General features: G+C 43.2%; 1 protein-coding gene across 1 annotated transcript in view; it reads right to left on the bottom strand.

Moving 5' to 3' along the window:
* Positions 1–846: 846 nt before the first annotated feature.
* FBXO16 (F-box protein 16) overlaps positions 847–27,319 on the bottom strand; it is a 69,646-nt gene continuing 43,173 nt past the window's right edge. Inside the window, exons 7-8 of the mRNA XM_075555700.1 lie at positions 25,172–25,274; positions 847–2,097 (exon numbers count right to left, since the gene is read on the bottom strand). Coding sequence (XP_075411815.1) covers positions 1,933–2,097; positions 25,172–25,274 — 268 coding nt within the window. The 3' untranslated portion in view covers positions 847–1,932. The remainder of the gene's footprint in view (positions 2,098–25,171; positions 25,275–27,319) is intronic.

Genomic DNA, 27,319 nt, shown 5'->3' with positions numbered 1-27,319 from the left:
ACCAATGGGGTGCACTGGGGCAAATCAAACCACATGTCCCAGGCGGTCCCTTCAGCCTGCCATATTAAATCATGTACACACACACAGACAGGCAGGTAACAAAGTATTGCTATGACAGTGTTAGCACCTGCATGCACACGTTTATTCCAAACCAAATGTGTTTAAATACGTCTCTGCCATCAGTGCACGGCTACAGACAGGCTCTCTCAGAAATACACTTGTCTGGGTCTTCTTAGGGTGCCCGATCCAAACACTGATTTCCAGGTGGCCCATTGAATTCAAATCCAAGGTCAGCTACGAGGTATCTGGATAGATGTTCTCGTATGACATTTTAAGGGAAATCAGTGAGAAAACGGCCGACAAAGTTGCATGATGGTAGCCAGGGCTTTCTTATGAGAATTTTATTGGGAATGGTGCTCTATCCACCCTAGTGTCCCAATCAGTCTTGCCTCTTCAGATTTCATTTTGTTCCCCACACCCCAAGAAAATTTCACAAGGAACATGACTTGAGTCCCGGAAGATGCCAAAATCGCTGTTTCAATGTGGTGTAAATTTAAGAGCACAGAATTCTTCCCGAAAGGGTTAGAAATGCCTTCACTGAGCCCTGGTGGCACTATGGAGTAAGCGCTGGGCTGCTAACCACAAGATCGGAGGTTCAAAACCACCAGTTGCTCCCTGGGAGAACAACTAGGCTGTCTGCTCCCACACGGCTATACAGCCTCCGGAGCCCAGCCTTGGGTCACTAGGAGTGGGAACAAACTTGCTGGCAGCGAGTTTTTGCCTTCAGACACATGAAAAGACAGCAGGAAGTAACGACTTCACATTTTGATTTTATTGTGTCGTAAATGTTTGTGACTTTAGAGCAATCCTTTGTATCTTACCTTCAAATGACTAATATATACGTGCATTTTACCTCAGCTGTATTTTCTCATTCAATTTAAAGCCCATTTATGTGATAATTCCTCCTTAGGAAATCATAATTCCTCCTTAGGAAATGTATACATCTCCCGTCGGTCCCTCATTGTCCTGGGGATTTTCCACGGTTCCATTAAAAATCCTTCCCCTCCCACCCAGGTCCACTGGCCACACTCAGCTCTGCTCTGTAACTTGGGAGGTTAAAATGTAAAATCTAAGGGCGACAACTTCTTTGCTTCTTTGCTGACGTCCAGTTGGGTTTGACGGTGGAACCATTGAAATCGGGGAATGGCGAGAGGATGGGGGGTTGTAATTCTCTCTCTTCTCTCCCTGCTGGGCCTCGCTTAGACGCAGGCCTCATTCTTCTACCCCAAACCACTAGCATCGAGTCAAGTCCAGCTCAGAGCAACCCTCTGGGGCAGAGAAGAACCACCCCACAGGGCTTCTAGGCTGTCCATCTTTACAGAAACGTGGGAGCGACTGGTGCCATCCAATGGTTAGCAGCTCACGGCTTAACCCATGGCGCCACCAAGGCTCCTCATTCCTCTACCACGTGACATAGATTCTGTTGGGTGGCCTCCTTCCCGAGACTGCAGTCTCACCGTGTTCCAGATACTCTGCGTCTTCCCCTTTGTCTCGGCAGGTCTGAGGGCGGTGCAGGTTGCCCTCGTGGGTCCTGGCTGCGTCATCACCCCTTCTTGATTCTGTCTCTTCCTGAAACTGTCCAAGGAGGAGCCTTGGGCACGTGCCTTCTGGGGCCCTGGGACATACCCAGTATCACCGATGGTGCATCCCATGTCCCATCATCAACCCCGTGGAATCCATCCTCTCGTGTCCACTCCCATTTGAACGGACGGACACTTCCATTGTGGCTACCTGTTCCTCAAACACTGTAGGACTCACTTTTACAACAAGGTGCTTCATAGGTAACAGCATCTAACAGAGGAGCCAAGCAGGACCCATTCAACTCGCAATCCTGCCCAGTCCCAGGCCGCTTCTCGCAGTCTTTTCATGTCTTCAAATCAGCGTTGGCTCTGGAGCCGGGATGGGGAAGGCCTGAAGATGCTGGCTGGGGATCTTAGTCATCGCCTCGGTGGCTGGGAATCCCACTGACTGATGAGAAGCCCAGGCGAGATGTGCTGGAACTTTTAGGGGAGAGCTGAGCCCCGCACCTAGGGACACCTAAGGAGGAAAAGGCTGTTATAGTGAGAGTCGCTAAGACACCAGAGGAGGCTATCGCCGTCACCTAATTTAAGGGTAGAGACAATGCCATAAAAACATAGGGCTTACTGACATTCCCTTTTTCACCCGCTCACCCCGACAAGGGCCTCCCCCGCCCCCGGCCCCACGCAACCTTCATCTACAACTTGAGCGAATATGAAAGTTCATTTGTATCTCAAGAAAGTTCTTGGATGTCGGCAGGGGAGGAAGTATTAAGATCTCTATTTCACAAATAAGCACAACTGAGGAACAATCAGGTTAAGCGAGGGCCAAGTTTCCCACAGCTGAAAAGCGCCGGGTGCCGTGTGTGGACACTGGAGCGGAGGCTCGGACCAGGGGAGTACAGGCACAGCGCCCCCGCTTCCCCACCCCCACGGATCTGTTCATGCACACACATTCTCTGTCAACAGTCACCGTGGACATTCGGCCCCCGACTCACAGTGAGAAAGGGTTTCTCCTTGGCATCTGGCCGTGAGCAGGCAAAGGCCGCAGAGCGGAGGGCAGGAGAGAAAGACAGGCTATGTATTAGCTGACTGCAGGGGCAGAGCGTGATGATTCTTTCAAGTTCCCCCCAGGCTCCTACCGGGGGGTTGAGAGACATCAGAAGTTGTGGCATGACACAGAACTCTAACTTTCCCCTGGACACAAGCCCTTCCTATGACTTCATACCTAGTGGCCAATGGCGGGAGCCGCTTCACATCACTGATTACATCTCCCTAATGCTCTAATTGGTATGTTGGTAGCACTCAGGGCTTCTGTTAATCAGGGGGATTCCTAGTATAGACATGTGTTGAATCAGAAGTTGCTTTAGCCAATGACTGCTGTCTCCAGCTAACCTGATTGTTAATTATCCCACAAAAATGCCACACACAGATTGATCTTGCTTCACCCATGAGACCTCCCTGAAGTGCTCTCCTCCAGCCTTCTTCTCCAACAAGCTCGAGTGTCTAGACCAGGGGTCCTCAAACTGTGGCCCACAGGCCACATGCGGCCCGCTGAGGACATTTATCCAGCCCACCGGGTGTTTTTTTACTTCAAAATAAGATACGTGCAGTGTGCGTAGGAATTTGTCCATAGTTTTTTTAAAACTATAGTCCGGTCCTCCAACACGTCTGAGGCACAGTGAAGTGGTCCCCTGTGTAAAAAGTTTGAGGACCCCTAGTTCTAGACCATCAGGGATTCTCTGTCACCCAATTTCCTGAAGCCATTATGATGGAGACTGCTGCCTTAACACTTACCATAAGCTTCTGGGTACGATTCTTCATTTCTGAAGGCAGCATTTGTTTCTCAATGAGACTGTTACCTTCTTGGAGCCTGCAGGCACCTGCCTAGAGTAAAACCACTTGTGGTTGACTCACAGCGATCCCGTCTGTGTGAGTACAGCCACGCTCTGTAAGATCATCAGGGGTTGATTCTTAGAAGTACAATATCAAGACGCCTTTCTGCTGAGGCCTCTCTGGGTGAACCTGAACCTTAGAGACTTCAGTTTGCAGCTGAGCTCCCAAACTGCTTAACTACCTGAGAACTCACGACGCATGTTGTTGCTGTGAAGTGCCATGGAGTTGGCTTTGACGCATGGTGACCCTGTGCACAACAGAAGGAAACCCTGCATGGTCCTGTGCCGTCCCCACATGGTTCTTAGGTTTGATCCCATTGTTGCAGCCACTGCGGCAATCTACCTCATTGAGAGCCTTCTTCTTTTATGGCACCCTTCCACTTTAGCAAACATGGCATCCTTCTCCAGGGAATGGTCTCTCTTGACACACTGTCCAAAGTATGTAAGATGAAGTCTTGTCTTCCTTGCCTCTAAGGAGCACTCTGGCCTTCCATCTTCCAATACAGATCAGTCTGTCCTTTCAGTAGTCTGTGATCCCTTCAATATTCTTCACCTGCACCGCAATTCCAATGCCTCCATTCTTCTAGGATCTTCCTTATTCAATGTCCAAATTTCAAACGCATATGGTACAATGGAGAATACCATGGTTTGGCTTAGACGCACCTTAGTCCTCAAAATAACATCCTCATTCTTCGATACTTTAAAGAGGTCTTGGGCAGCAGATTTACTGAATGCAATCCATCTTGTGATCTCTTGACTGATGCTTACTGGTGCCGTGGCATGCCTTGTGTGGGGAGCTACGTTTGCTGAGCCAAGGAGTTAGAACTGAGTGAGTGTCTTTGGACTAACGGTTGCTGGTAGATCAGGGTGCCTCTGGGCATATAATTGGCAGAACAAAAAGAGCTTTGTCACCCTTCCCCAAGCAGGATGAGGGACAGGCTGAGGGCCCGTGTCTAGAGAGAAATGTCCCTGGAGGTATAGCTGAGAACAGGTTGAAGAACTGTATCCTGAGCATTTCTGATCTTGAACTGGAACCTGTTGACTTGCCTCATAAAGACCATTATCATGCATATTGCCTGTGAGTTCCATCTGGTATCAGAATTGGTAAATAGGTTGGAGAGTAGACGCATGTCTGACCTCTGTCTCACAGCAATCAGCCTTGGGCAGGTGCTCATGGTGATTCTCTTCCTCCCCAGATATGACATAATAGGAGGTCAGACACTGCCCCACACCATCTTTACAAGTGTCTTTCTTCATTGAAAGTTTTCTGTTGTATTGAGATCGATATAAAGAAACCATTTTCAGTGTTGTGTTAAGATAGCTGAAGGTAGAACAACGGATGGGAGTGCTCCTTTGTGCTTATGCGCCTATAACGACCATAAAATCATACCTGTTGAATGAGGGGAAAGGCCAGCTCTCTGTGACATAAGTCAGGGCTAGTCAGTACCTCACCTGTAACAGGTTCTTATTTAATCCTATTACTGTGCAAAGCACATCTATCACCGCATTGGAGGAATCCCTTTCTCCCAAACCCCTAGGGCAATTCACAGGCCCAGGCAGCCTCTTTTCACTGCCCCATCCCTCCTTTCCTATTGTGGCAGGTCGCAGGGACCCCGTCTCTTCTCTTCTTCCAGGCTGTTACCACCTGTCTTGTCTTGTGCCCCCAAGCCGAGCAGGCTCTGGGAAATGTTCTCCTTCCATCCACTCTTCCTTCTTGTCCTCACACAAAAGCTCACAGATCCTCTTCAATTGAAAGCGTTAATACCCATTATTAGAAAAAAAAAAAAAGAGAGATCTGATTTAAGGGGGAAACACAGGGAAGTTATATAAAAAGGATAAAAACCATGTAGTCCTAGATCAGTCTCTTCTATCAGATGGCCTGGTTAAAATATCAACTTGAGATCTCTTTGGTGCCCACGCTGTGTATCCCTTCTGAGCGTTGCCTTGCTGGGAACCTTCTCCTTCTTTCCTCCAGAAGAGTTCCTCTTCTTAGCACCTGGACTTCACAACAGGACAAGGCTAGCTGGATGCCAAACCTTTATTTTAAGTACATCACTTTAATTTCTGAGCACCTTCAGACAGTGCCAGGTATATTTGACGAAACCTCTATCCGAGGGCAATTTGGCGCTCATGAAACGTTTTCCTACAACCACTTGGCGATTTTCTTCTCCTTTACAACAAAATGAAGTTGGTTACTTTCTACAGAGTCCAATATTCAAAAGGCCCCAAAGGGTACCACGAACACATTCTCCCATCACCTCAGTGGCCAGCCTTCTGGGACCCTCTTCAAGAGCATCCAAGGTATGTGTGTGCTCAAATATACTCTCCCAGGCTTCTTTCTTCCACAGTTGGTGGCATACTAAAGACACTCTTGCTTTTTGTTTACTTGTCTATGTAAGGAAGGAGCCCTGTAGCTCAGAGGTTAAACACTCGGATGTTAACCGAAAGATCAGCGATTCGATCCAAAAGCCCCTCTCAGGGAGAAAAATGTGACAGCTGGTTCCTGTAAAGATGACAGCTTTGGAAAGCCTATGGAGCAGTTCTGTTCTGCCCCATAAGATCATGAATCAACTCAAGGTGAACAGGGGGTTCTTTTTAACTCTTTATTGTGAATTAGGTAGAGATGTACCAGAGTTTTCCATTCCACAATTTCTACATATTCTGCTTCGATTCATTCATGGCAACCCCTTCAGTGTGCCAGTGCCTGACCCACACCTCCCGCCTGGGTTTCCTGTTTTCATCCTTTCTTTCCTAACCCGCTGTCCTTGGGCAAATGCTGCCCTTTTGACCTAAAATGGTTGATAATTCTACTGCAGAGGGGAGCTCAGTTCCTGAATTGAAGGGTAAGGGCAACAGTCTTGGTGTCCTACCTCTCTGTGTCTGATGAGGAAACCTGATCTCTAGTCTGATGTTTGAGTTCTGTTCCACTCTACCCAGGATGCAGTGAGTTACTTGGCTGCACTAAGATTTGTTTAGTGTTGGGAAGGAAAAAAAAAAAAGCAAGGAGGTTAATTTGAGGACCAAGGTGGGCCTGACCCAACCCATGGTATTTTCCATCACCTCATGTACATGTGAAAGTTGGACGCCAAATAAGAAAGGCTGAAGAATAAATGCATTTGAATTATGGCGCTGGCAAAAGGATATTGAAAGAACCATGGACTGCCCAAAAAAGCCCCCAAACCCCAAGCAAATCTGCTTCAGAAGGACAGCCAGAATACTGCTAAGAGGCAAGGATGGTGAGATTTCATCTCACGGACTTTGGACGTTTGTTAGGAGAGACCAGTTCCTGGAGAAGGAAGGGCATCATGCTCGGTAAAGTAACCAGGTAGCTATAAAGGTAGATTGACACAGTGGCTGCATTGATGGGCTCCAACACAAGAACATTTGTGAGGATGGCACAGGACTGAGCAAAGTTTCATTCAGCTGTGCACAGGGTCGCTATGCGTTGGAACCACCACCACCTCTAATGAGATTCTTTTCAGAGGAGTTGGTAGTAGGAACTGGGCACCATCTAGTTCTTCTGGTCTCAGTGTTTTGGGAGTTGATGTAACAGGTTTAGTGTTTGATATAAATGTAAATATATGTGTGTGTATGTGTTTAGTGGTTGTCTATTTGTAGATTAACCATACAGATAGGCTATTTCCAATCTTTTGATTTCATAAATAATGCTGATACAAATTACCTTTCACATGTTTTAGTCTGTCAGCTATAACCATTTGTTTTCTGATGGTCAATGGCCATATCTTTCTCATATTGGAAAATTATCCCAAACAATTCCTCAACCCATTCCTATGGTAGATAAGAAATCAGGTAATTCCAATAATTTTCTCATCAGTTGAACTTACTGCTCTTTTTCTAGAGCTATTTGTCCAGTAATACCAGTACATGTTGTTCTAGTATCTTTAAATGGAAAGAAATAGGAAATTAAAAATGCAAGGCCAAGCTTCATACATTAGAAATCACCACAGTGCTCTTCTTGGCCCACTTGCAGGACAATCAGGGCCTGGATCTTCAATTGCTGAGTCTGTATTAGGTAAACCTTTACCATAGTAAATCTTGCTCCATTCTTCCTCCCAAGCTCCTCACTCATCTATTCAACTTTTCTGAATATTCATACAGTTCACCAGGCACCTTTCAAAAGGCATCCCCTCCCTATTCAGAGCACTTATGTTAATGAGATTGCCCAGCTAGGGTACGTAAGAGCCTTTCTTGTTTAACTGGATGCTCCTGTCTACTCACCACCTCTAGTCTATAAGTACCTTAGGGGCAGTACCTTAAGATATGTCTTGCCATGGTTGTAGCCCTATTGCCTAATCCAGTGCCTGTAAATGTGTGTTGAATAAATGGATAAACACAAAAATGCCTCCTCCTCCTCTTTCATTTACAGGCGAGGCTAAAACAATCTTGGTGGTGATTTTGAAGAAGGGATAAAAACATCCCTCTCTTCAGGCTGGATTGCATTGTAACAGGCATCGGGGAAGAGTGAGTGCTGAGAGCTTAGAGGCTCAGTGCCCCCAAGGGGAGGGTCTGGAACGGAAACTAAGCTACAAGAGGAGCTTTTGGCAAGCAATTGCTTGGGATGCAGCAAGATTATATTCCAACTTGTTTATGCATATACCTGCATTTTTCACTTTCCAGTTGAATTTTTTGGGGTCTTAATTTATGATAGTTGCAGAAAAATTGCACATGATCAATGAGATGCAACATCAGTCCCCAAACCCCTCGATCAGTTAAGGGAGTAGATTAGGTACAGTAGTAGGTCATGGTTACTAGCTGCTGTAGAACTGGTTCCACCCAATGTCAATAAAACAAAACTCTGTCAGGTCTTTATCATTGTTACCCTTGAGGCAATTGTTACAGCTATAGTGTCAATCCATCTCACTGAAGGTCTTTTTGTTTTTGTTGTTGTTGTTGTTGTTGTTTTCCCTGACCCTCTGCAAAGCATGGTGTTCTTCTCTAGGGACACGTCTTCCTGATAACATGTCCAAAGTATGTGAGACAAAGTCTTATAGCCATAGCTTCCAAGGAGCAATCCGGCTGTGCTTCTTCCCAAACAGATTCATTTATGCCCCTGGAAGTTCATGGTATGTTCAGCATCCTTTACCACCACCACAGTTCAAGTGCATTCTTCAACCTCTGGTCTTCTTTATTGTCTGGCTTCCACATGCATACAAGGCTATTAAAAATGCAATGGCTTGAGTTAGGTGTGCCTTAGTTCTGAAAGTGATATCTGTGTTATTGAAACGTTACAGTGGGGTCTTTTGCAGCAGATGTGCCCAATTCAATACATCGTTTGACTATATTGTGATGTAATCCACACTGAAGGCTGTAGTCTTTGTTTTTAATCAGCAAGAGCCTCAAGTCCTCCTTGTTTTCAGCAAGCAAGGCTGTGTCATCTGCATATTGCAGAGTTCTATTATCACATAGTCCAGCTTCTTGTATTATTTGCTCAGCATACAGATTGAGTAAGTGTAATGAAAAGATATAATCCTGACACATTTCTTTCCAGAACTTAAACCACAAAACCTCTCCGGCTTGTCTTCAAATGATTGCGTGTTGGTCTGTGTACAGGTTCCTCATGACCACAATGAAGTGTTATGGAACCCCAAAAAGTGGGTAAAAGGAGACATTGGACAGTGTAAGACATGACAAAATGATAATAGCAATTTATAAACTATCAAGGGTTCGTGAAGGAGGGAGGGTGGGGGATTAAGGGGAAAAAAATGAGGAGCTGATACCAAGGGCTCAAGTAGAAAGAAAATGTTTTGAGGATGAAGGCAACAAATGTACAAATGTGTTTGACACAATGGATGTATGTATGGATTGTGATAAGAGTTGTATGAGCCCTAATAAAATGATTTAAAAAAACACAAGGGAATAAAAATGTAGTATTGAAAAAAAGGTATTATGTAATCCCCATTTTTCACAACGTTATCATAGTTTTTTATGATTCACACAGTTGAATGTCTTTGCATAGCTAATAAAACACATGCAAACACTTTTGTGGTATTCTCTGCTATCTACCAAGATCCATCTGATGTCAGTAATGCTATCCCCCGCTCCAAATCTTTTTATGAATCTGGTTTGAATTTCTGGCAGTTCCCTGTGGATGCTCTGCTACAGAGATTTGTGACTTATCTTCATCAAAATTTTACTTGCATGTTATACAAATGATAATGCTGAATAATTTCCATGTTTTGCTGGGTTACTTTTTTTCTGGAATGAGCACAAATATTTATCTCTTCCAGTCAATTAGCTAGGTAGCTCTCTTCCACATTTTTTTTTGCATAGATGAGTGAGTCCTTCCAGTATTGCATCTGTTTGTTGAAACATTCCAATTAATAGTCTTCATACATCCCATGTTCTGATTATTAATGGATGCTTGCAGCTGCATCTTCTCAGTTTGGCTCTTGTTGCTTCAGCAAGTGAGGGTCCCCAAAACTTTAGTCCTGTCAATACAGCTGACTCAGCTTTAAGGAGGCAGCTCTTCTTCCCCAGTCGTATTTTGAGTGTCCTCCAACTTGAGGGACTTGTCTTCTGGCGTTATATCAGACAATGTCCTGGTGCTATTTCTAAGGTGTTTAGCGGTTCACCTTTCAGAAGTAGACAGCCTCTCCTTCTTCATAGTCTGACTTAGTCTGGAAGCTCTGCTAAAACCTGGTCACCATGGGTGACCTGATCTTTGAGATACAGTGGCATAGCTTCTAGCATTGCAACAACACACAGTTCACTACATGAGTGGCTGAAAACAGGTAGGACGAGCATAGTACTAGCAAGGATAACACCTTCAGTGTGCCAACCACTGTTCCAGGAACAACAGCGATGACAGAAACAATAAAGGCTGCTGGACATGGTTCTAACAGTCACAGATTTAATATCTTGTTTTATCCTTTCAACAAGCTTGCGCTATGACAAAGAAGATGGTAAAGAAGATGACAAGCCTCTAAAATGAATTGTGGTGATGACTGCACAACTCTTATTAATATGTTTAAACCATTGAACCATATACATGACCACCCACTGAAATGTATGGTATGGGAATTGCATATCGATAAAATTGGAGGGGGGCGGTTGTTGACAATCTACATTTTAAGATGTCCCACCCACCTGTTTCCCCCACTCCCCTTAAGCATTTTTCTTCAACAGAAATTAATTTCCCATGGTGTAGGTGGCTAGAAGTCTGAATTCAGGGTGCTGACTGTGGGGCAACCTTTCTTTCCATATTGGCTCTGGAGTAAGGTCTTTGTTTCTGTTGAGCTTCTGCTGCTAGGAGACTTTCACGTGGTTTGGTACATGTCTTCTCCCAACTCCATTTCTTTTGCTTGCTTATTTAATCTTTTACATTTCAAAAGAGATTGATCAAGACCTATCCTATATAATCCTGCCTCATTAACCTAATACAGACAATCCATTCCCAACTGGAATTAATAGCTACAGGCATCCAAGTTAGTTATTTCATGTATTGTGTGTGTGTGTGGCACCATTCCATCTATAACATGCTCCTAAGAAGAGCGATGGTCGGTGGCACTTGAGTGCACTTTTGACTCATAGAGAGCCCACATAACAGAGCAGAACTGCCTCCAAGTTTGTGTGTTTTTTCCCATCTAACCTCAACATTTTATTATGAAGTCCAATTCAGAGGTGATGTATCACTAGATTATTGTACTTAAAAATCATGAACTGTGAAGTTTTGTTTGCTTTACTGACAGGAGGTGCCCTGGTGGTATAGTGAGTGGGCTATGAGTTGGGATGCTAATTGCAAGCTCAGTAGTTTGAAACCACCAGCTGCTCCATGAGAGAAAGATGAGGCTTTCTACTCCCATAAAGAGTTACAATCGTGAAAACCTACAGGGGCGGTTCTACTCTGTCCTATAGGGTCATTATGGGTGCGAATGGACTTGATGGTAGTGAGCTTGAATTTGAGTTGGTGATAGAAACACAGCTTAAACTCACACCTGTAAGTGTATGCCTATGCATAAATTGAGGACTCTACTATAAAAATAAACTGTCAATGGAGATAAAGGCTTAGCATAGAGAAGATGGTCAGGAGAGTCCCACTTAGAAAGACTTCTAGAAGGATGGTTGGTTCGCAACCTTTGGTTCATAACTCCTTTGGGGGTTGAACGACCCTTTCACAGGGGTCGCCCAATTACAGTGATGAAGTAGCAACAAAAATAATTTTGTGGTTGGGGGGTCACCACAACATGAGGAACTGTATGAAAGGGTCGCGGCACTAGGGAGATTGAGAACCACTGGTCTAAGGGAAGTGTCCCCATGCTTTAGCCCAGTGAGTGGATACTAAATACCCAGAATGCAGCTGCTTCATGGACCTTTCCATTTGGGAGTCTGTGAAGAGGACCCTGGCTGTGTTCTTACCTGTATAGAGAACGGGGGGGGGGGGGGGGCTTTTCCTGCAAAGAGCCATTTAGATACTTAAAATATCATTCAAGGACCATATACAATTATAAACTTAACTTAGTCTGCTATATTTAGGGTAAAACATTTCATTAACTCCCCCCTAATGTGAAGACTCTGGTGGCGAGTAGGGGTTACCTGATAGGCTACTAACCACAAGGTCAGCTGTTCAAAACCATCAGCTGCTCCAAGGAAGAAGAGACTTTCTACTCCCGTAAAGAGTTACAACATGGAAACTCACAGGGGCAGTTCTACCATGCCCTTTAGGGGCGCTATGAATCAGCACTGGCAATGAGTTTGGGTTTCTTTAATGTGGTGGCTAGAACTGCCGCTCTTTGGGGAGGTGGTATTGATGATTTCTCAGGCATCCTATGGCCTGAAAGCCGGATGTTATCCAGCCCTGGTCTAGAAGCCCAGAAACCTGCTCAGATTTGGTGGGTCAGCCCTGATCAACATGCTGAGAAAGTGTGTTCCTTTTTCTTCTATCTGGAAAAGCCACCCCCAATCTGTTCAGCTTCCACAAGAAACAGAGGTGAGGTACTCGCAGAAACAACCACAGTGCTAAATAAGCCACAGACCCACTTTTGTCTCTTGGTTTATCTTTTAAATTATCTTGGGTCAAGCTGTCGTGTGCAGATGAAATGGAAGGCATTTTAATCAGGGTTTTGAAATTCAGACCCAAGATTTATGTGACTACATCATTCAGCCTGCTAAGGAGGTGAACTAGAGGAGGTATGAGTCGGGCCGCACAGCATTTGCATGCTTGGCTGCTAACAAAAAGGCTGGTGGTTCCAAACCAACAGCAGCCACTCCACGAGAGAGAGCTGTGGCAGTCTGCTTCCACAAAGATTTCGAGCCCTGGAAATCCTCTGGGGCGGTTTTACTTTGTGGCACAGTGCTCAGCAGTTCGAAGCCATCAGCTGATCCTCCTGTAAAGTGACGGTCTCGGAGCCTCACAGGAGCAGTTCTACCCTGTTCTATAGAGTTGTGATGAGTGCGAATGGAATCAGCGGCAGTGACTTTGGACTTCTGGTGATAGTGTGGCTCTGAGTTGGAATTGAATTGACACCAATGTGTGTTGGTCTTGTGAAATGTGCATAGGCCGTAGGTTTGACTAGATGGTTTTCAGTAATGATTAGGAACTCATATTTCAAACCATTCATGTCTTATAAAATTGGTTCCTAACCTATAAGACTATTACTAAATGACATATACAGACACACATATTTACATATATGTGGCTGTGTGCATACATTTTTAAATCTCGCTAGTTAAAGTGATAGAAATATATACCACAATGAATGTAAACACACACACACACACAAACCCCACAGCTGCCCCAGTCAATTCTGATGCATAACAATCCAAATAGAATAGGGTAGAACTGCCCCTAACACAGGGTTTGCAAGGCTGCACATCTTTCTGAAGCAGACTGCCACAGGCTCCTCCTGTGGAGCGGCTGGGGTTTTTGAACCATTAACCTTTCAGTCAGCAGCTGAGCACTTAGCCGCTGCACCACCATGCTCCTATCACTAATATGTAATAATACATAATTCAAAAGCCCTGTTCTCTTCTGACCGATCCGAAACAGAGCTAAATTATGTCAAATAGTTTGTGTTTAGCTTAAACACAGGTCGCCATGTGGCATCTTACACGTAGGCATCTTTAGGACCAGTGAAATGGTAGCAGGTAGACTTGCTCCAGCTGGAAGCGCCAGAGGGATTTATTATATATTGCATATTAAAACAAGAGGCAACCGCAGAGGATAAATACACCAAGCTCTTTTAAGGGAAAGGAGACATTGTAACTCCCACTAGTCATCTGGCCTAGGAATGACTTTTACCCCCAGGGCTCTTAGCAATCAGGCCTTTTCCTATCCTAGGTTTCAAACACCCATTAAGAAGTGGAGAGGACATGGCACTGCGTCCGGCATGAATGCATTTTTCAGTCTAGGCGTCTGAAAGAACGCACAGGCTGAGGAGAAGCGATGTTCCCTGTGAGATGACGGCCTCTGACAACAGCTACTATGACTGGAATGCCTGCCTTGAATGAGGGCCAGTGCTGCTGTGCCACCTGCTTCCTGTACTCCCCGTGAGATTGCTATTCAAAATAAATGAATAATATTTTAACATTAAATAGAAAATAATCATATTTTTAATTAAAAAAAACAGATGAAGAAATAGAGTCATAGAGCTGTTCAATCAGTTGGCCCCCAAATCACTAAATTGGTAAAATATTGTGCATGGAACCTGGACTGCTTGAGGGTCACATTTGTACTGTTGGACAGAAATAGAAAAAAAAGGGTGATATTCAAAAAGGGAGGACACAAACTTTTATTGAGAACTCTTGAATATGCCTGGGGTTTAGTCCCTGACAACAACTCTACAAGATAGGAAGGTGCAGTAGTTGCATAGTTTTGTGTCACCTTGAAGATATAAAAGTGTAGAGGTGGAGTCTAGCATGTCACTCCAGCATGTCACAGCCTGATGGTGCCTCCTTGTGGGGAGCCTTCCCCCTTCTCTCTCTGCCTTCACCTTCCTGTAGGCTGACTCTGATGGCAGTCAGAGCCCCAGAGATGCATCCACTACTATTGGATCCACAAGATTTTGCACCCACCGGCCTGTGACCTTCCTGTATTCTGCATCATTGCAGGTGATTGTGTGAGTCTGAAGAGGGACTTATGGATTTGATCTGGAATGTTTGCTTGATATATAATTTCTTGATGTATAATTACTTCTTGATATAAAGCTCTGTCTTACATATATTTGAGTGTCTCTGGATTTGTTTCTCTAGTCAACCAAGCGTAATACAGTAGGTATTGCTATTCCCATTTTAACAATAAAGAAATTAAGGCTCAGTGAAGTTGGTAATTTAACCAGACTCTCAGTTTCATTAAAGAAATCCAGATGTACCTGACAGCATAGCATGTAGTCTTTCTTATGCTTTTTTCCCTCCCAGAATGAATTCTAAGGGATTCATAAATTGACTTAAATAAATAAAAAAAATCTCCCCTATGGACACTTTTAGTGTTATACCTCCAAACCAAACTCATATTATTATAAATAAACATCTTGGACTTTCACCAGAATTAAAGAAACTCCATCTATCAAATATTTTCTGCAAGGGTAACTACTGAATAAATATTTTGGAAATTCTTCTGTTTCAAATTATTATTTATTTTTTGGTATTCAGAAGATATAATTATTAAATACTCATTGATTTTTTCTTATTAAAAGATAATTTTATTGGGGACTCTTACAACTCTCATAACAATCCATACATCGAGGGAGGGGAAAAGAGGAGCTTATCCCAAGGGCTCAGGTAGAAAATGTTTTGGAAATGATCATGGCAACATATGTAAAAATATGCTTGATACAATTGATGTATAGAATGTTATAAGAGCCCCCAATAAAATGATTTTTTTTAAAAGTGAAGGGTTGGGTTTAGCCTGTCAATCAGGTCCCAGCTTCATGTCCTCATTTGGAGGCGCTAAGGAGATAAATATCTCACTGCAGGCGCCATGTGGAGACCCACGACAGCACTGAGATGCTGCCGCCGCCACTGGACCCACAAGATTTTCCACCTGCTGGCCTGTAATTTTCCTGCATTCAGCATCATTGCATGTGTTGCATGTGTCTGATGGGCTAATATCGGGGATGTTTTCTTAATATACAATTACTCTTGGATATATAGAAACTCTCACATGAAAAACAAATCCATACATCAATTGTATCAAGCATATTTGTGCATCTGTTGCCTAGACATTTACTAGGCATCATTCTTTTCTAGAATTTACTTTCTATTAAGCCTTTGGTATCAGCTCTTTTTTCCTCCCCCCACCCCACCCTCATGACCCCTTGATAAATTATAAACTATTATTATTTTTATATATTATACCGACTGCTGTCTCCCTTCCCCCGTGTTTCTATTGTTCATCCCCTGGAGGGGGGTGTGGTTATGTGTCGATCATGGTGATCGATTGGTCCCCGCTTCCTCCCCCTCTCTCTGCACCTTCCCACTACCCTTCTGGTATTGATACTCTCATTCCTGTTCCCGGATTCCGTGTGTCATGAGCTCTTATCTCTTATCTGTACCTGTGTCCATGCTCTGATCTAGCCCGCAGTGAAAGGCAGTACTGGGGTCATGATGTTCAAAGAAGAGAGAAATCTGTTTAGAATGTTTTAAAATTAAGATTAACTTAAGCAATTGTATTTTTTTTGCAATCGTATTCTACGTAAAGTCATTTGAACCCCAGCTTTACCCTTTGCCTATCAGAGAACAGTGAACGTATGGCCCCCATAGGTTCAGACTAAAGCCTGGGATGGCATCCTAAAGGAAGGCAATTCATCCTAGGGAGGTACATGAGAGCCCATCATAAAGAAGAGGAAGTGGAGCACGGGGAGGGAGAAGCAGGGCGGGGAAAAACCAAGTGGATGGTATGGAGGGAACAGGGCACTAACCCACCCGGGGGAGAGTACTGGTTGTGTCCCCACAGAACTGGAACATTCATATGGACCCCACCATGACACGCCAAACTAGGAGGGCAACGTAAAGTATGGAGGAATACACAAAGAGACTGGACCATACGCCGGCCCCAACCAGAATTAGCCCGACCCCCACCATCGAAGGGAGTGCCACAGAAAATGAAAATAGATTGTCTGGTGTGGGAAAGGAACTGACCTACCACACCATACCAAGAAGGAAGCTGAAGCACAGGAAGGAGGAAGAACGGAGCAGAGCACACCTGGGCCCACCAAGCTCAGAGGACAATAGCCCGGCTCGAAGGGCCCATTTTTCAGAGAAGACCATACAGCCAGCCCCACGGTGAGATGCGACGTCCTGCACTGACCCATGGCCCTACATGGGACAGCACCTGAGACACAGTGGGGGATGTGCAACGGAGCTGACGACACTACACTGAGGCAAACACTGGTGGCGTGCAATGGAGCAGTGGGGGAAGCAGAGCAAGGAGGTCCCGAGGGAGTATAAAGGATGGACTTTGGGGCCAGGACGTGGCACCCCACCAGACTCATCCAGAAAACACTCCTAAAGGCCAACAAACAGACCTCAAACTACTAACAGCATTTTTTTGCTCTTTTTGTTTTGTTTTTTCTCTTTTAAATTTTGTATGTCAGTGGCTTTTTTGTTTGTTAGCGTGTCGGTGTTGCTGCTGTCGAAGCCATGTTTATGTGCCACTTGGGTGTTGTCAAAGCCATCTGCATTTGTATGCACATATTACTATTATCTGCAGGTCCACCTAGATAAGATAGACTGGACAAACAATGTGAGAAGAAAGTAACAGGACCAATGGTCCCGGAGGGACATGAGAGTGTGGGAGGTAGGGGAAGGGAGGAGGTGTTGGCCAACACAGGAACAAGGGAAAAACGAAGGTTCCAAACCAGTGGAGGGAGGGGATGGGAGGACCGGTAGGGAGAGATAAAGGGCAAGGTAACTGAGAGGAATTACTGAAACCAGAATGAGGGCTGAACATGGTAGTGGGACAGTAGGAAAGCGTAAGGAAATAGAGGAAAGGAGTAGGAAGCAAAGGGCATACATAGAAGCCTAAATACAGACATGTACATATGTACATATTTTTATGATTATGGGGGAAATAGACCTATGTGCACATATTTATAGGTTCAGTAGTAGGGTAGCAGGTGGACATTGGGCCTCCTCGCACACACTCCCTCAATACTATAGCACCTTGCTCAGCTAAACGGTCATTCCATGATACCCACCTTCCCAACATGATCACTGAAGACAGACGTGTGCATAAGGAAACATGGTGAAGAAAGCTAATGGTGCCCGGCTATCAAAAAGATATAGCATCTGAGGTCTTAAAGGCTTGAAGGCAAACAAGTGGCCATCTAGCTTAGAAGCAACAAAGCCCACAGAGAAGAAGCACACAGCCTAAGTGAATACAAGGTGTTGAAGGGGCCAGGTAGCAGACACCAAAGGACAAAAACGATCATTGTGTGATCACCTTTCCCACATAAACGCTGAAGACGAATGTGTGCATAAGTAAGTGTGGTGAAGAAGGCTGATGGTGCCCGGCTACTGAGAGATATAGCGTCTGGGGACTTAAAGGCTTGAAAGCAAACAAGCGGCCACCTAGCCCAGAAGCAACAAAGCCCACATGGAAGCAGCACACCAACATGTGTGATTATGAAGGGCCAGAAGGATTAGGTTTCAAGCAACAAAGGCGGGGAAAAAAATCATATCACCGTGAATGAGGGGAATACATGACGGGGACCAAATGCCCATCTGTAGACAGTAGGACATCCCTTGCAGAGGAGTATTGGGGAGATGAGTCACTCAGGGTTCAGTGTAGCAACAATGAAACACAAAACCTTTCTTTAGTTCTTGAATGCTTCCTCCCCACCAATTATCATGATCCCAATTCTACCTTGCAGACCTGGTTAGACCAGAGGATGTACAGCAGTGCAGTAGGGATCTGGAAACACAGGGAATCTAGGACGGATGAACCCCTCAACACCAGCGGTGGGAGTGGCGACACCGGGAGGGAAAGGGGTGTAAAAAAGGGACCTACATGTAACCTCCTCTCTGGGGGAGTGGCAACAGGAAAGTGGGTGAGGGGAGACGCTGGGCAGTGTAAGATATGATAGAGTAATAATTTATAAGTTATTAAGGGTTCGTGAGGGAGGGGGGAGTATGGAGGGAGGGGGAGGGAAAAAAGGAAAATGAGCTGATTCCAGGAACCCAAGTGGAAGGCAAATTTTGAGACTGATGAGGGCAACGAATGTATAAGGGTCCTTTACTCAATTGATGTATGTATGGATTGTGATAAGAGTTGTATGATCCCCAATAAAATGATTAATAATAAAAAAAGGAAGGCAATTCAAAGCCTCCTTTGAAAGGAAAACTCCAGTAAGGTAAGTGACTGCTAGAGTTGAGATGGGTCTCTGGACTTCCCCATTCTTAAGCCTTGCTCTTTCCAGGGAAAGATGTAGTAATCACTTTACAGTCTAGGTCTCCCTGACCCCACTTTTGACTTAGAGAGATATTTAACAGAGAGAGAGAGAGAGAGAGAGAGAGAGAGAGAGAGAGAGAGAGAGAGAGAGAGAGAGAGAGAGAGAGAGAGAGAGAGATTTCTGAAGAAGCATTTACAAAGCCAGGGCACTAAGAGGAGGTTAACCGGGGAGAGATGAAGGTAACTTTAGAACACAGGCAAAGATAAGGGCTTAATTAGAGCAATTAGAGTCAAGCTGGCAATTAAAGGCTCTGTTTACTCGTTTCTGGGGAATATACTGAAACAGTAAGCTTTTTGAAATCCACGGCCAAAGCAGAGCCTAGAAAGCAAGGCCTTCTAACATCCAAGTAAGTTCAGGGTGCGATGAAAGGGGTGGGGCAGTGAAATAAACAGTCAGCTGGTGGTCCTCTTACTTGGTTCACCCCTGGGCCTAGAGGTCTCCTACACACACCTCTTGGGCTTTGTGAGTTTTTCCAAGGGGCTTCTGCTTACTTGGCCTGCCGGGCCTTCCAGCAGTAGCAAATACGTTCCTAGTGGCAATGAAATGGTATCTCAGTGTGGTTTTGATCTGCAGCCCTCTTAGCTGGTGACACTGACCGTCCATGTGTTTGGGGGCCATTTGGATGTCCTCTTTAGTGAAATGTCTGTTCAAGTCCCTGGCCCATTTGATGATTGGGTTATTTGTCTTTTTGTTGTTAAGTCGCTATACTTTGTGTATGTTTGATTATTAGGTTCTTGTTGGACACATGGCTTCCAAAGGTATTTCCCCAGTTGGTAGCTTGACTTTTCAGGGCTTTTTTTTTTTTTAGATAAAGTCTTTATACATATATAAATTTTATTGGGGGCTCGAAGGTAAAGTGTTTTGATGAACAAAAGTTTTTAATTTTTATAAGATCCCATTTATTTTTTGTTTGTGCTTTTGCTAAATGATCTTCTGTTTATTGAAAGAACTGATCGTGTTAGCCTTGCTTGTTCTAAGAGCTTTGTAGTTTCAGATCCTTAATTCAATTTTAATTTGTGTTTGGTATGAGGTATGGATTATTTCATTTTACTGCATGTGACAATTCAATTTTCATAGCACTATTTATTTAAGAGATTCTTCTTTACTCATAGAATGGACTTAGTATCAGGAGACCACAGTTACATGAAGAAAAGAAAAAAAGATAGTGACTACTAATTATTAGGCTACTTTTCTGAACCTATTTAAAAAACTAGGCCACGAAGAACCAGAGAACTACCTTTGTATCAACTACCCTTGTATGTCTTTGTTCATAATTAAACCTTGTTCATAATTAAGCCTTGTTGTCTTTGTTCATAATTAAACATTCTTTATTATGATTGAAAAAGTAATCAGTTGACCATAGGTGTATAGGTTTGTTTCTGGACTCTTGGGAGTTTCTATTTTTAAATTGCCATTTTTAAAATGAATTTTATTATAACAATACTGGGCAACTGCCTCGACTGGGATTACAATGCAAAGACCTGGACAGAGTGGGAGAAAAATGTAAGATAAAACTCATGATTATATAAGAGACCAGACTTACCAATCTGAAAGAAGCCATGGAACCCCCAAAACTATGGTTCCCAAGACGCCTCAAACTTGGAAGGGAATCCACTTCTGAAGATCGCCTTTCAGCCAAACACAAGACAGGACTACAGCGTGATCACCGTCGATGAGGAACATGTTTCCCAGGGCAGCCAACCCTACGGGACCAAAAGGGCAGCACTGGCCCCCAAACAATGTCCAGAAAACATGAAGGTGCAGGAGAGATGAGTGAATGGAAACAGGGAACCCAAAGAGGAAGTGGCAAGAGCGATCGCACATCGAAGGGACTGCAACTAATGCCAGGAAACAAAATGTGTATAAATTTCAATGGGTAGCAAATTTGCCCTGTAAATAGTCACCCAGCCCACAATTTTTGAAAGTAATGAACATTTCATGATACTTATATAATTTTAATAAACAGGATTCAAAATGAAAAAGCATTAATGATGACATCTAGGCTTGATCCTTATCTTCTATTAATTTTTCACACCAAAAAGTCTGGTTAAATTAAGCAACTGTAATGAGGCCGCTCTGGGGTTCACCTCTAGAGTTGAAAGCATATGAGGCAATCAGGTATCTTTTAAAGACCTGACTTTGAAAACCTAGTCTATTGTGATGGGTTTTTTGTGCCAACATGGCACCTGTAAGAAGATAAGCATGGAGTTTAGCCTGTCAATCAGGTCACAGCCTGATGACCTCCCTTGGAGATGCGACAGAGATAGATGGCTCTCTGGAGGCCAGCCTCTCTCTCTGCCTTGACCTTCCTGTCAGCTGGTCACCAGGAGACCTGCTGGAGCCCTGCTATGTTTCACCAACCTCGGATCCACACGACTTGGCACGCACCGGCCTGTGATCTTTCATTCTGCACTGTTACCTATGGCTTCTCGTGTCTGCAGAGGGACTTGTGGACTAGCATCGGACGTATGGACTTGAGTGGGACTGGGCTTGGATGCCTCCTTGATATATAATTACTTCTCGATATAGAGCTCTTTCTTACACATATATGAGTGCCGCTGGATTTGTTTCTCGAGTCAATCTGGCCCAGCACACCTAGCAGATGATAGAGAACACCACAAGCTCACAGGAATGTGTGCCGATCTGAAATGGTTGATGAGAAAGCTTCCCTTTAGAGAGAGAAAGCTCTCAGTGATAGGCCAAAAGTACACATGGTTTCAGTAGCCTGATTAGTAATAGTGCTAGAGATGACGTAGGAAAAAAAATCTTCTATCTTTTTTATATCCCATGTGCTTAGTTTCTTCCCAGGTCTTGCTGTTTAATAAAGCTTTCCCTTCTCAGTTATCACAGGCCCCCCTTTCCTATGAGAGGAACAAGGAATGTGAGATCTCAGGCACCTTCTAGTCAGGGCTCTGGAGAATATGTCATTATCATCCTTGCGTGTATATATTCCCCTAAGTTTCACTTGCTTTCCTGTGTCTCTCCATCCTCTTAGATATTGTAGTTGTTACTTTTTAAAAAAATTGTATATGAGTTGGGGGTTTACATTTCAGACCATCAATTCTGCATTCAACAGTTCAAACCATTCATCAATCCTTCCCCCCTCTGATTTCTCTTCTCCATCCTCCATCCACCCTTTCACCAAGTCAACACCTGTCAAGACTCTAGCTCTTATCCCCCACCCTTGGTAATCTCCAGAGTCTGTTCCCTTTGGGTACACCAGTCTTTGTCTTGGTTTTTATTCTTATAGTAGTGGTCTTGTTCAATCTTTGCTCTTTTTGATTGACTATCTTCACTCAGCAAAATGTTCTCCAGCCCATCCATGTCATGAGGTGCCTCATGGTTTCATCACTGTTTTGTAGCGATGCATAGTACTCCATTGTATGTGCGCACCAAAGTTTCTTGATCTGTTCTTCTACTGATGGGCATTTGGGCTGTTCCCAACTTCTTGCTATTGTGAACAGTGCTATGATGAACATGGGGTCTATGTATCTGTTCGTCTTGTGGCTCTTAATTATACACAACAGGAACATTGCTTGCTTGACGGAATTCCTATTCCCAGTTACTTGAGATAGTGCCAACTGCCTTTCGAAAATGGTTGCAACGTATTACAGTCCCACCAGCAGTGTCTGAGCATTCCGATCTCTCTGCACCCTCTCCAGCATGTGTAGCTTTCTGTAGTTGTTAGTTGCTGTCGAGTTGATTGTAACTCATGGAGAACCCATGTATTGCAGAGAATTGCTGCGTAGGGTTTTCAAGGCTGTCAGGGAAGACTGACCTGCTTTTCTCCTGCAGCTGTGTTGGATGGCATTGAACCATCACCACCGATGCTAGCAGTAGAGCACAGACCATTTGTGCCATCTAAGGAACTCTGGAGGCATAGTGGCTTAGTCATGGAGCTGCTAACCACAAGGCCTGAGGTCTGAACCCACCAGCTGCTCTTAGGGAAAAGGATGAGGCTATTTATTTGCTTCCACAAAGACACACAGCCTTGAAAATCTTATGAAGAGCGGTAGTGTGCTGGAATCAACTTGCTAATGAAAGTTTGGTTGTTCTGTTTTGTTTTGGGTATGGACCTTTAAGCCTCTACTTAAATTTCCTCAATGTCCATTTTCTCTTCTCTCAGGCTCCACATCCAAGCGTTTCTTAATTTTCAGAATCTTCTTGTATAACTCAGGAGACAGCTTATTTCCTCTCAGAAGTGCCCCACCACCACCAAGAGGGCCAACTGCCACCCTGCAGAAGGTGGTCGAAGCTACATAGAGCCTTGTGGCACAAACAACCAGGCTCATGATGGGCATTAATATTATCAAGTCAAAGATCACTGTATACTTCTGGAGGACTTAATCCTGCCTTATGCTCCTTATCAAAACTACTAAACATAAATAGTGATTACACTTAGTATATTTACAAAAATAGTATCAGCAGATAGATATAATCAGGTATTTCATTTCTTAATAGCTAGTTATTCTTATCTTCTGTTATTGTTTACTTTACCCTGGTTCCTCTTAAGCCTAATTAGCACAACTTTTTAACTTTTTAATTTATAATGAGTATTTTAATGTAAGCCCAGCTAGTGTGTGACAGATGGTTGATGTCAAAAGCCCCTGGGGATGGTTTCTCGTCAGCCTTATGATTGTGTTTAGTTTTTAAGCAGGAGAACATTTTGACTGGGCTGATAATTTGTAAGCATATATCATCATCAACATTTATTACATTTCAAATTCCCTGTTCTCCTTTGGATTTCTCTTCTACTCCTGGCCTAGCAGGACCACGGAAACCAGGCAGACGCCTACCATAATACCTTGTGTGGTGTGCCTCAGTTATTTCCCCAATTGATGGGCTCACTGACAATGCTACTGCTTTACCCGAAGCTTCTCAGTCCCTGTGCGACTGTACACTTGCCTCACGCAGCCCAACACAATTGGTCCCCAGAATCCAGGCTGTCCTTCTTAAAGTGAAGGTCCATCTCTCTCTCCCTGTCCCCCAGAATGTAACATTTGAAAATAATTTACACAGACAGCAACAGGATTTTAAAGCACAGTTATAAAAGTGATTTATTCATGAGTACATACTTATTCCTCTCCCAACTGACATTCATTTTCTATTCCAGTTTGTTGAATGTGTAGCCTGTTTCACCCGCTGAAATTCTTATTATTGATAGAAGCTCTTTTTCCCAGATATAAACTCTGATTTCCTACTGCTTTGTTCCTAAGGCTCTCCTAAGAGCTGGAAGGGATCATTGGGGTGCTGAACCACCATTTGGGAAATTGTGCCATGCAGTAATAATACTCCCTAGCTACACACATTGACTTTATTAGGTGGGCAATTAGCTATTTTTTAATTAGAGGAAGAAAAGTTCTTCATTAATTTCCCTGAAGTTATTCTAAGAGCACTCTTACAGCCATACTTCACTGGCAGCGAGAGAGCCATCAAGAGCATTGCCTTCTTCTTAGGTCATTAGAACCTGCATTCTACAGATAAGCAATTTCTGGTAGGAACTCCCTTTCCTCCAAAGGGCTCATTGCCAGAAGAAAGAACTAAGGATAACAACATCCCTTTTTGAAGATCTACTCCGTTATAGCTTCAAAGTAATTTCATACACGCTATCTCAACCAGTCTTTTTTAAAACAAAAAAGAAGAGAGAAAAGAATCTCTGAGAGATTAAATCAAGGGCTTCTTTGAAATCACTTAGTAGTCAGGCAACGTCAATGATCAAGACTGAAACCGCCCCTTGAAGACTGTGTAAAAAAGAGAACACCGACAGTATAATCACGGCACTGAATTACACAAGGAAGTAGAAGTTGTGGAATTGGACAATGTTCTGCTGTGCATATTTGTGCCATAATCAGAAAAAAATTGCACGAATAACAATAACTGAAGGAAGAAGAAAATGTTTTAGAACTGAATATGGTGACAATTGTATATTAAAAAAGAGCACTTGGATGACTTTGAACCCCAGAAAACTGGCAAATACAACATTATTTTAGTAAGCCTATCTTTGGTTGGCCTATACCTCTTTGGCATCTGCTCCTTGGCAGATGAGGACCGTGACTTCCAACATGGGTGAACCAGCTATGTCTTTCTGGAATCATTACATTATGCCATTTGTTCCTCGCTGTCTCTTCATATAAACACCTCCTCTTTTTCTCTTTTCACTAAATATTTCATAAGACCTTTTCTGCATGAAATGGTCTCTATTTGAAACAAATTTTTTCAATTTTGAAAACAGGATGAAAGATCCAGTGATTTTCACTAACTTTGTGGTGAGTCTTTTATAAGCAATACTTACCAGTGACTGAGCTTTTCTTATCTTAGATCTGTCCTGTAATTTATTTTTCTTAGCATGTGACCGTTGGCTGGAATCTGGAGTCATTTCATTGTTTTTTCTCCTTCTGTAAGTTGAAAGGCACGTGTAAAAAATTATCAATTGCCATTTAAAAAAAAATCGATGTTTTGCATAGCTATTCATAGTCTGTTTGATTTACTGTCCCTGTAATTTAGAAGATCACTTTCTTGAGATCAATGCCACTAGACAAAATGTGTATGATCATTAAATGAAAAACCAATTTGATCTGTAAGCTTTCATTCAAATCACAGGTTAAAGGAAAAAATAAGATGATTAAACCCCACTCCCACAAAAATCTTTACTTAACTGTAAACAACCCAAATGTGTATTTGTAAAAATATGGCTGAATAAATTCTAGCACATCAACACAATGAGTATTCTGCGCAGAATATTTTTATATATGACTGTAAGCAAGGATATACTTTACCTAAAAAACAGAGGTACAAAAAGTAGATTGCATGTATTTCAGAAAAGAGGTAAAATATATAATATATATTACATATTTTTAAATAGAAGGATTAAACTATAAAAAATTTAAAATAATTTCTGGAAATAGGATTCCCATGTGATCTGATCAGGAACAGAAATAAGACCAGAGGAATAAGAACAAGGTAGACTTCTTCAAATGTATCTTCTTTGGTATAGTTTTTTGTATATTTGATTCATCTATTATTTCCTAAAAATGATAAGGAAAATTTGAAAATGTAAAAGAAAATGAAACAAACAACCTTGTCTAAAGAGTTGGAGGCATTGGAGGCATTACCACAATGAGATGAATCAGTTCATGTGACTTGGAAATAACATTGTACCTGAAGACATTTCGTAGAAAATATCCTGAGCTAAAATACAAAGAAATATTAAACTTTTTTAGTGATCTTATTTTTTATATTAATAGTGTATTTTCTAAAATTCTCATACATATTAGGATGAAGCAGAGATCTGCACACCATAGGCCAAATCCAGCCCACTCCCTGATTTTGTAGATATAATTTTATTGTAACACAGTCACGCTCATTTTTTCTGCACATTATCTACGTCTGTGTTCACAATAATACAGAGCTGAGTAGGTGGAAGTGATCCTACGGCCTTCAAAGCTGAAAATATTAGCTCTCTAAGCTTTTACAGAAAAAAAGTTTGCCTAAAATAATGGCTCTAGGCAATGACCATCAATGACCACTAGGAGTATAAAAAGAGGAACAACCAGAAATGATGTGTTCCATGATGGAAGGACATAACCCCATTAGTACTGTTGAAGGCTCCAGCTCTGGGTACGAGTATGGTACAGACCGGGCACAGGGGACATGGTAAAATGCACGCTGAAGGTAGAATCAGTCAAGTTCAGAATGTCGGAAACACCCTGAGCATTTCCCACTGGAATTGAACTTGTTAACTTCCTTACTAAACCCTTTAATCATGAATTTTGTCCGTGAGCTCCGTGCAGCCATTGTAATGGCTGTTAGAACCCAGCGAGGTAAAACAGAGAACACTAATTAAGACATAATACTCAGATATTCTGTTACATCTCTATTTTTCTCTTACCATATTGGTTCATACAGATCCGCCTCTTGTTTTCGCCCTGTCCTGTGGAGGTACCCTACGATTCTCATGGGTGAGCATTTACACTGTTTCTAACATTTTGAAATCATAAACAAGGGTGCAATATATATCTCTTTCCAGATGTGTTTTTGGTATTTTAAAGGTTGACTCCTAGAGTGGGACTGCACTGGGTCAAGGGATGGGCACAGCTGTATATGTCAGATGTCACCAAGTTCCCCTCCACACTGTACGTGCCCATCTGCATTCCCAATAGCAATGTACAAGAGTGCCTGTTTCCCCACAGCAATGCCAACAGAACACACTGTCCAACTTTAAGCTGTTTATGAATAATCAGATCGTTGAAAATGGGCATTTCACGGGAGCAAATGAAGGGGGAGGAAAAGAGAGTGGAGCACATCCTGGCCCACCAAGCTTTGAGGACAATATCTCTGCTCAGAGCAGCTAATGCACAGAGAGGACCATATGGCCGGCTCCACTGAGACACGACATCCCTCACTGACCCATAGCCCTACAGGGGACAACACTGGAGACACA

Source organism: Tenrec ecaudatus, chromosome 8, assembly GCF_050624435.1.
Source record: "Tenrec ecaudatus isolate mTenEca1 chromosome 8, mTenEca1.hap1, whole genome shotgun sequence".
NCBI lineage: Eukaryota > Metazoa > Chordata > Mammalia > Afrosoricida > Tenrecidae > Tenrec > Tenrec ecaudatus.
The sequence above is the reverse complement of the archived record's forward strand: the minus strand, read 5'-3'. Positions and strand labels throughout refer to the sequence as shown.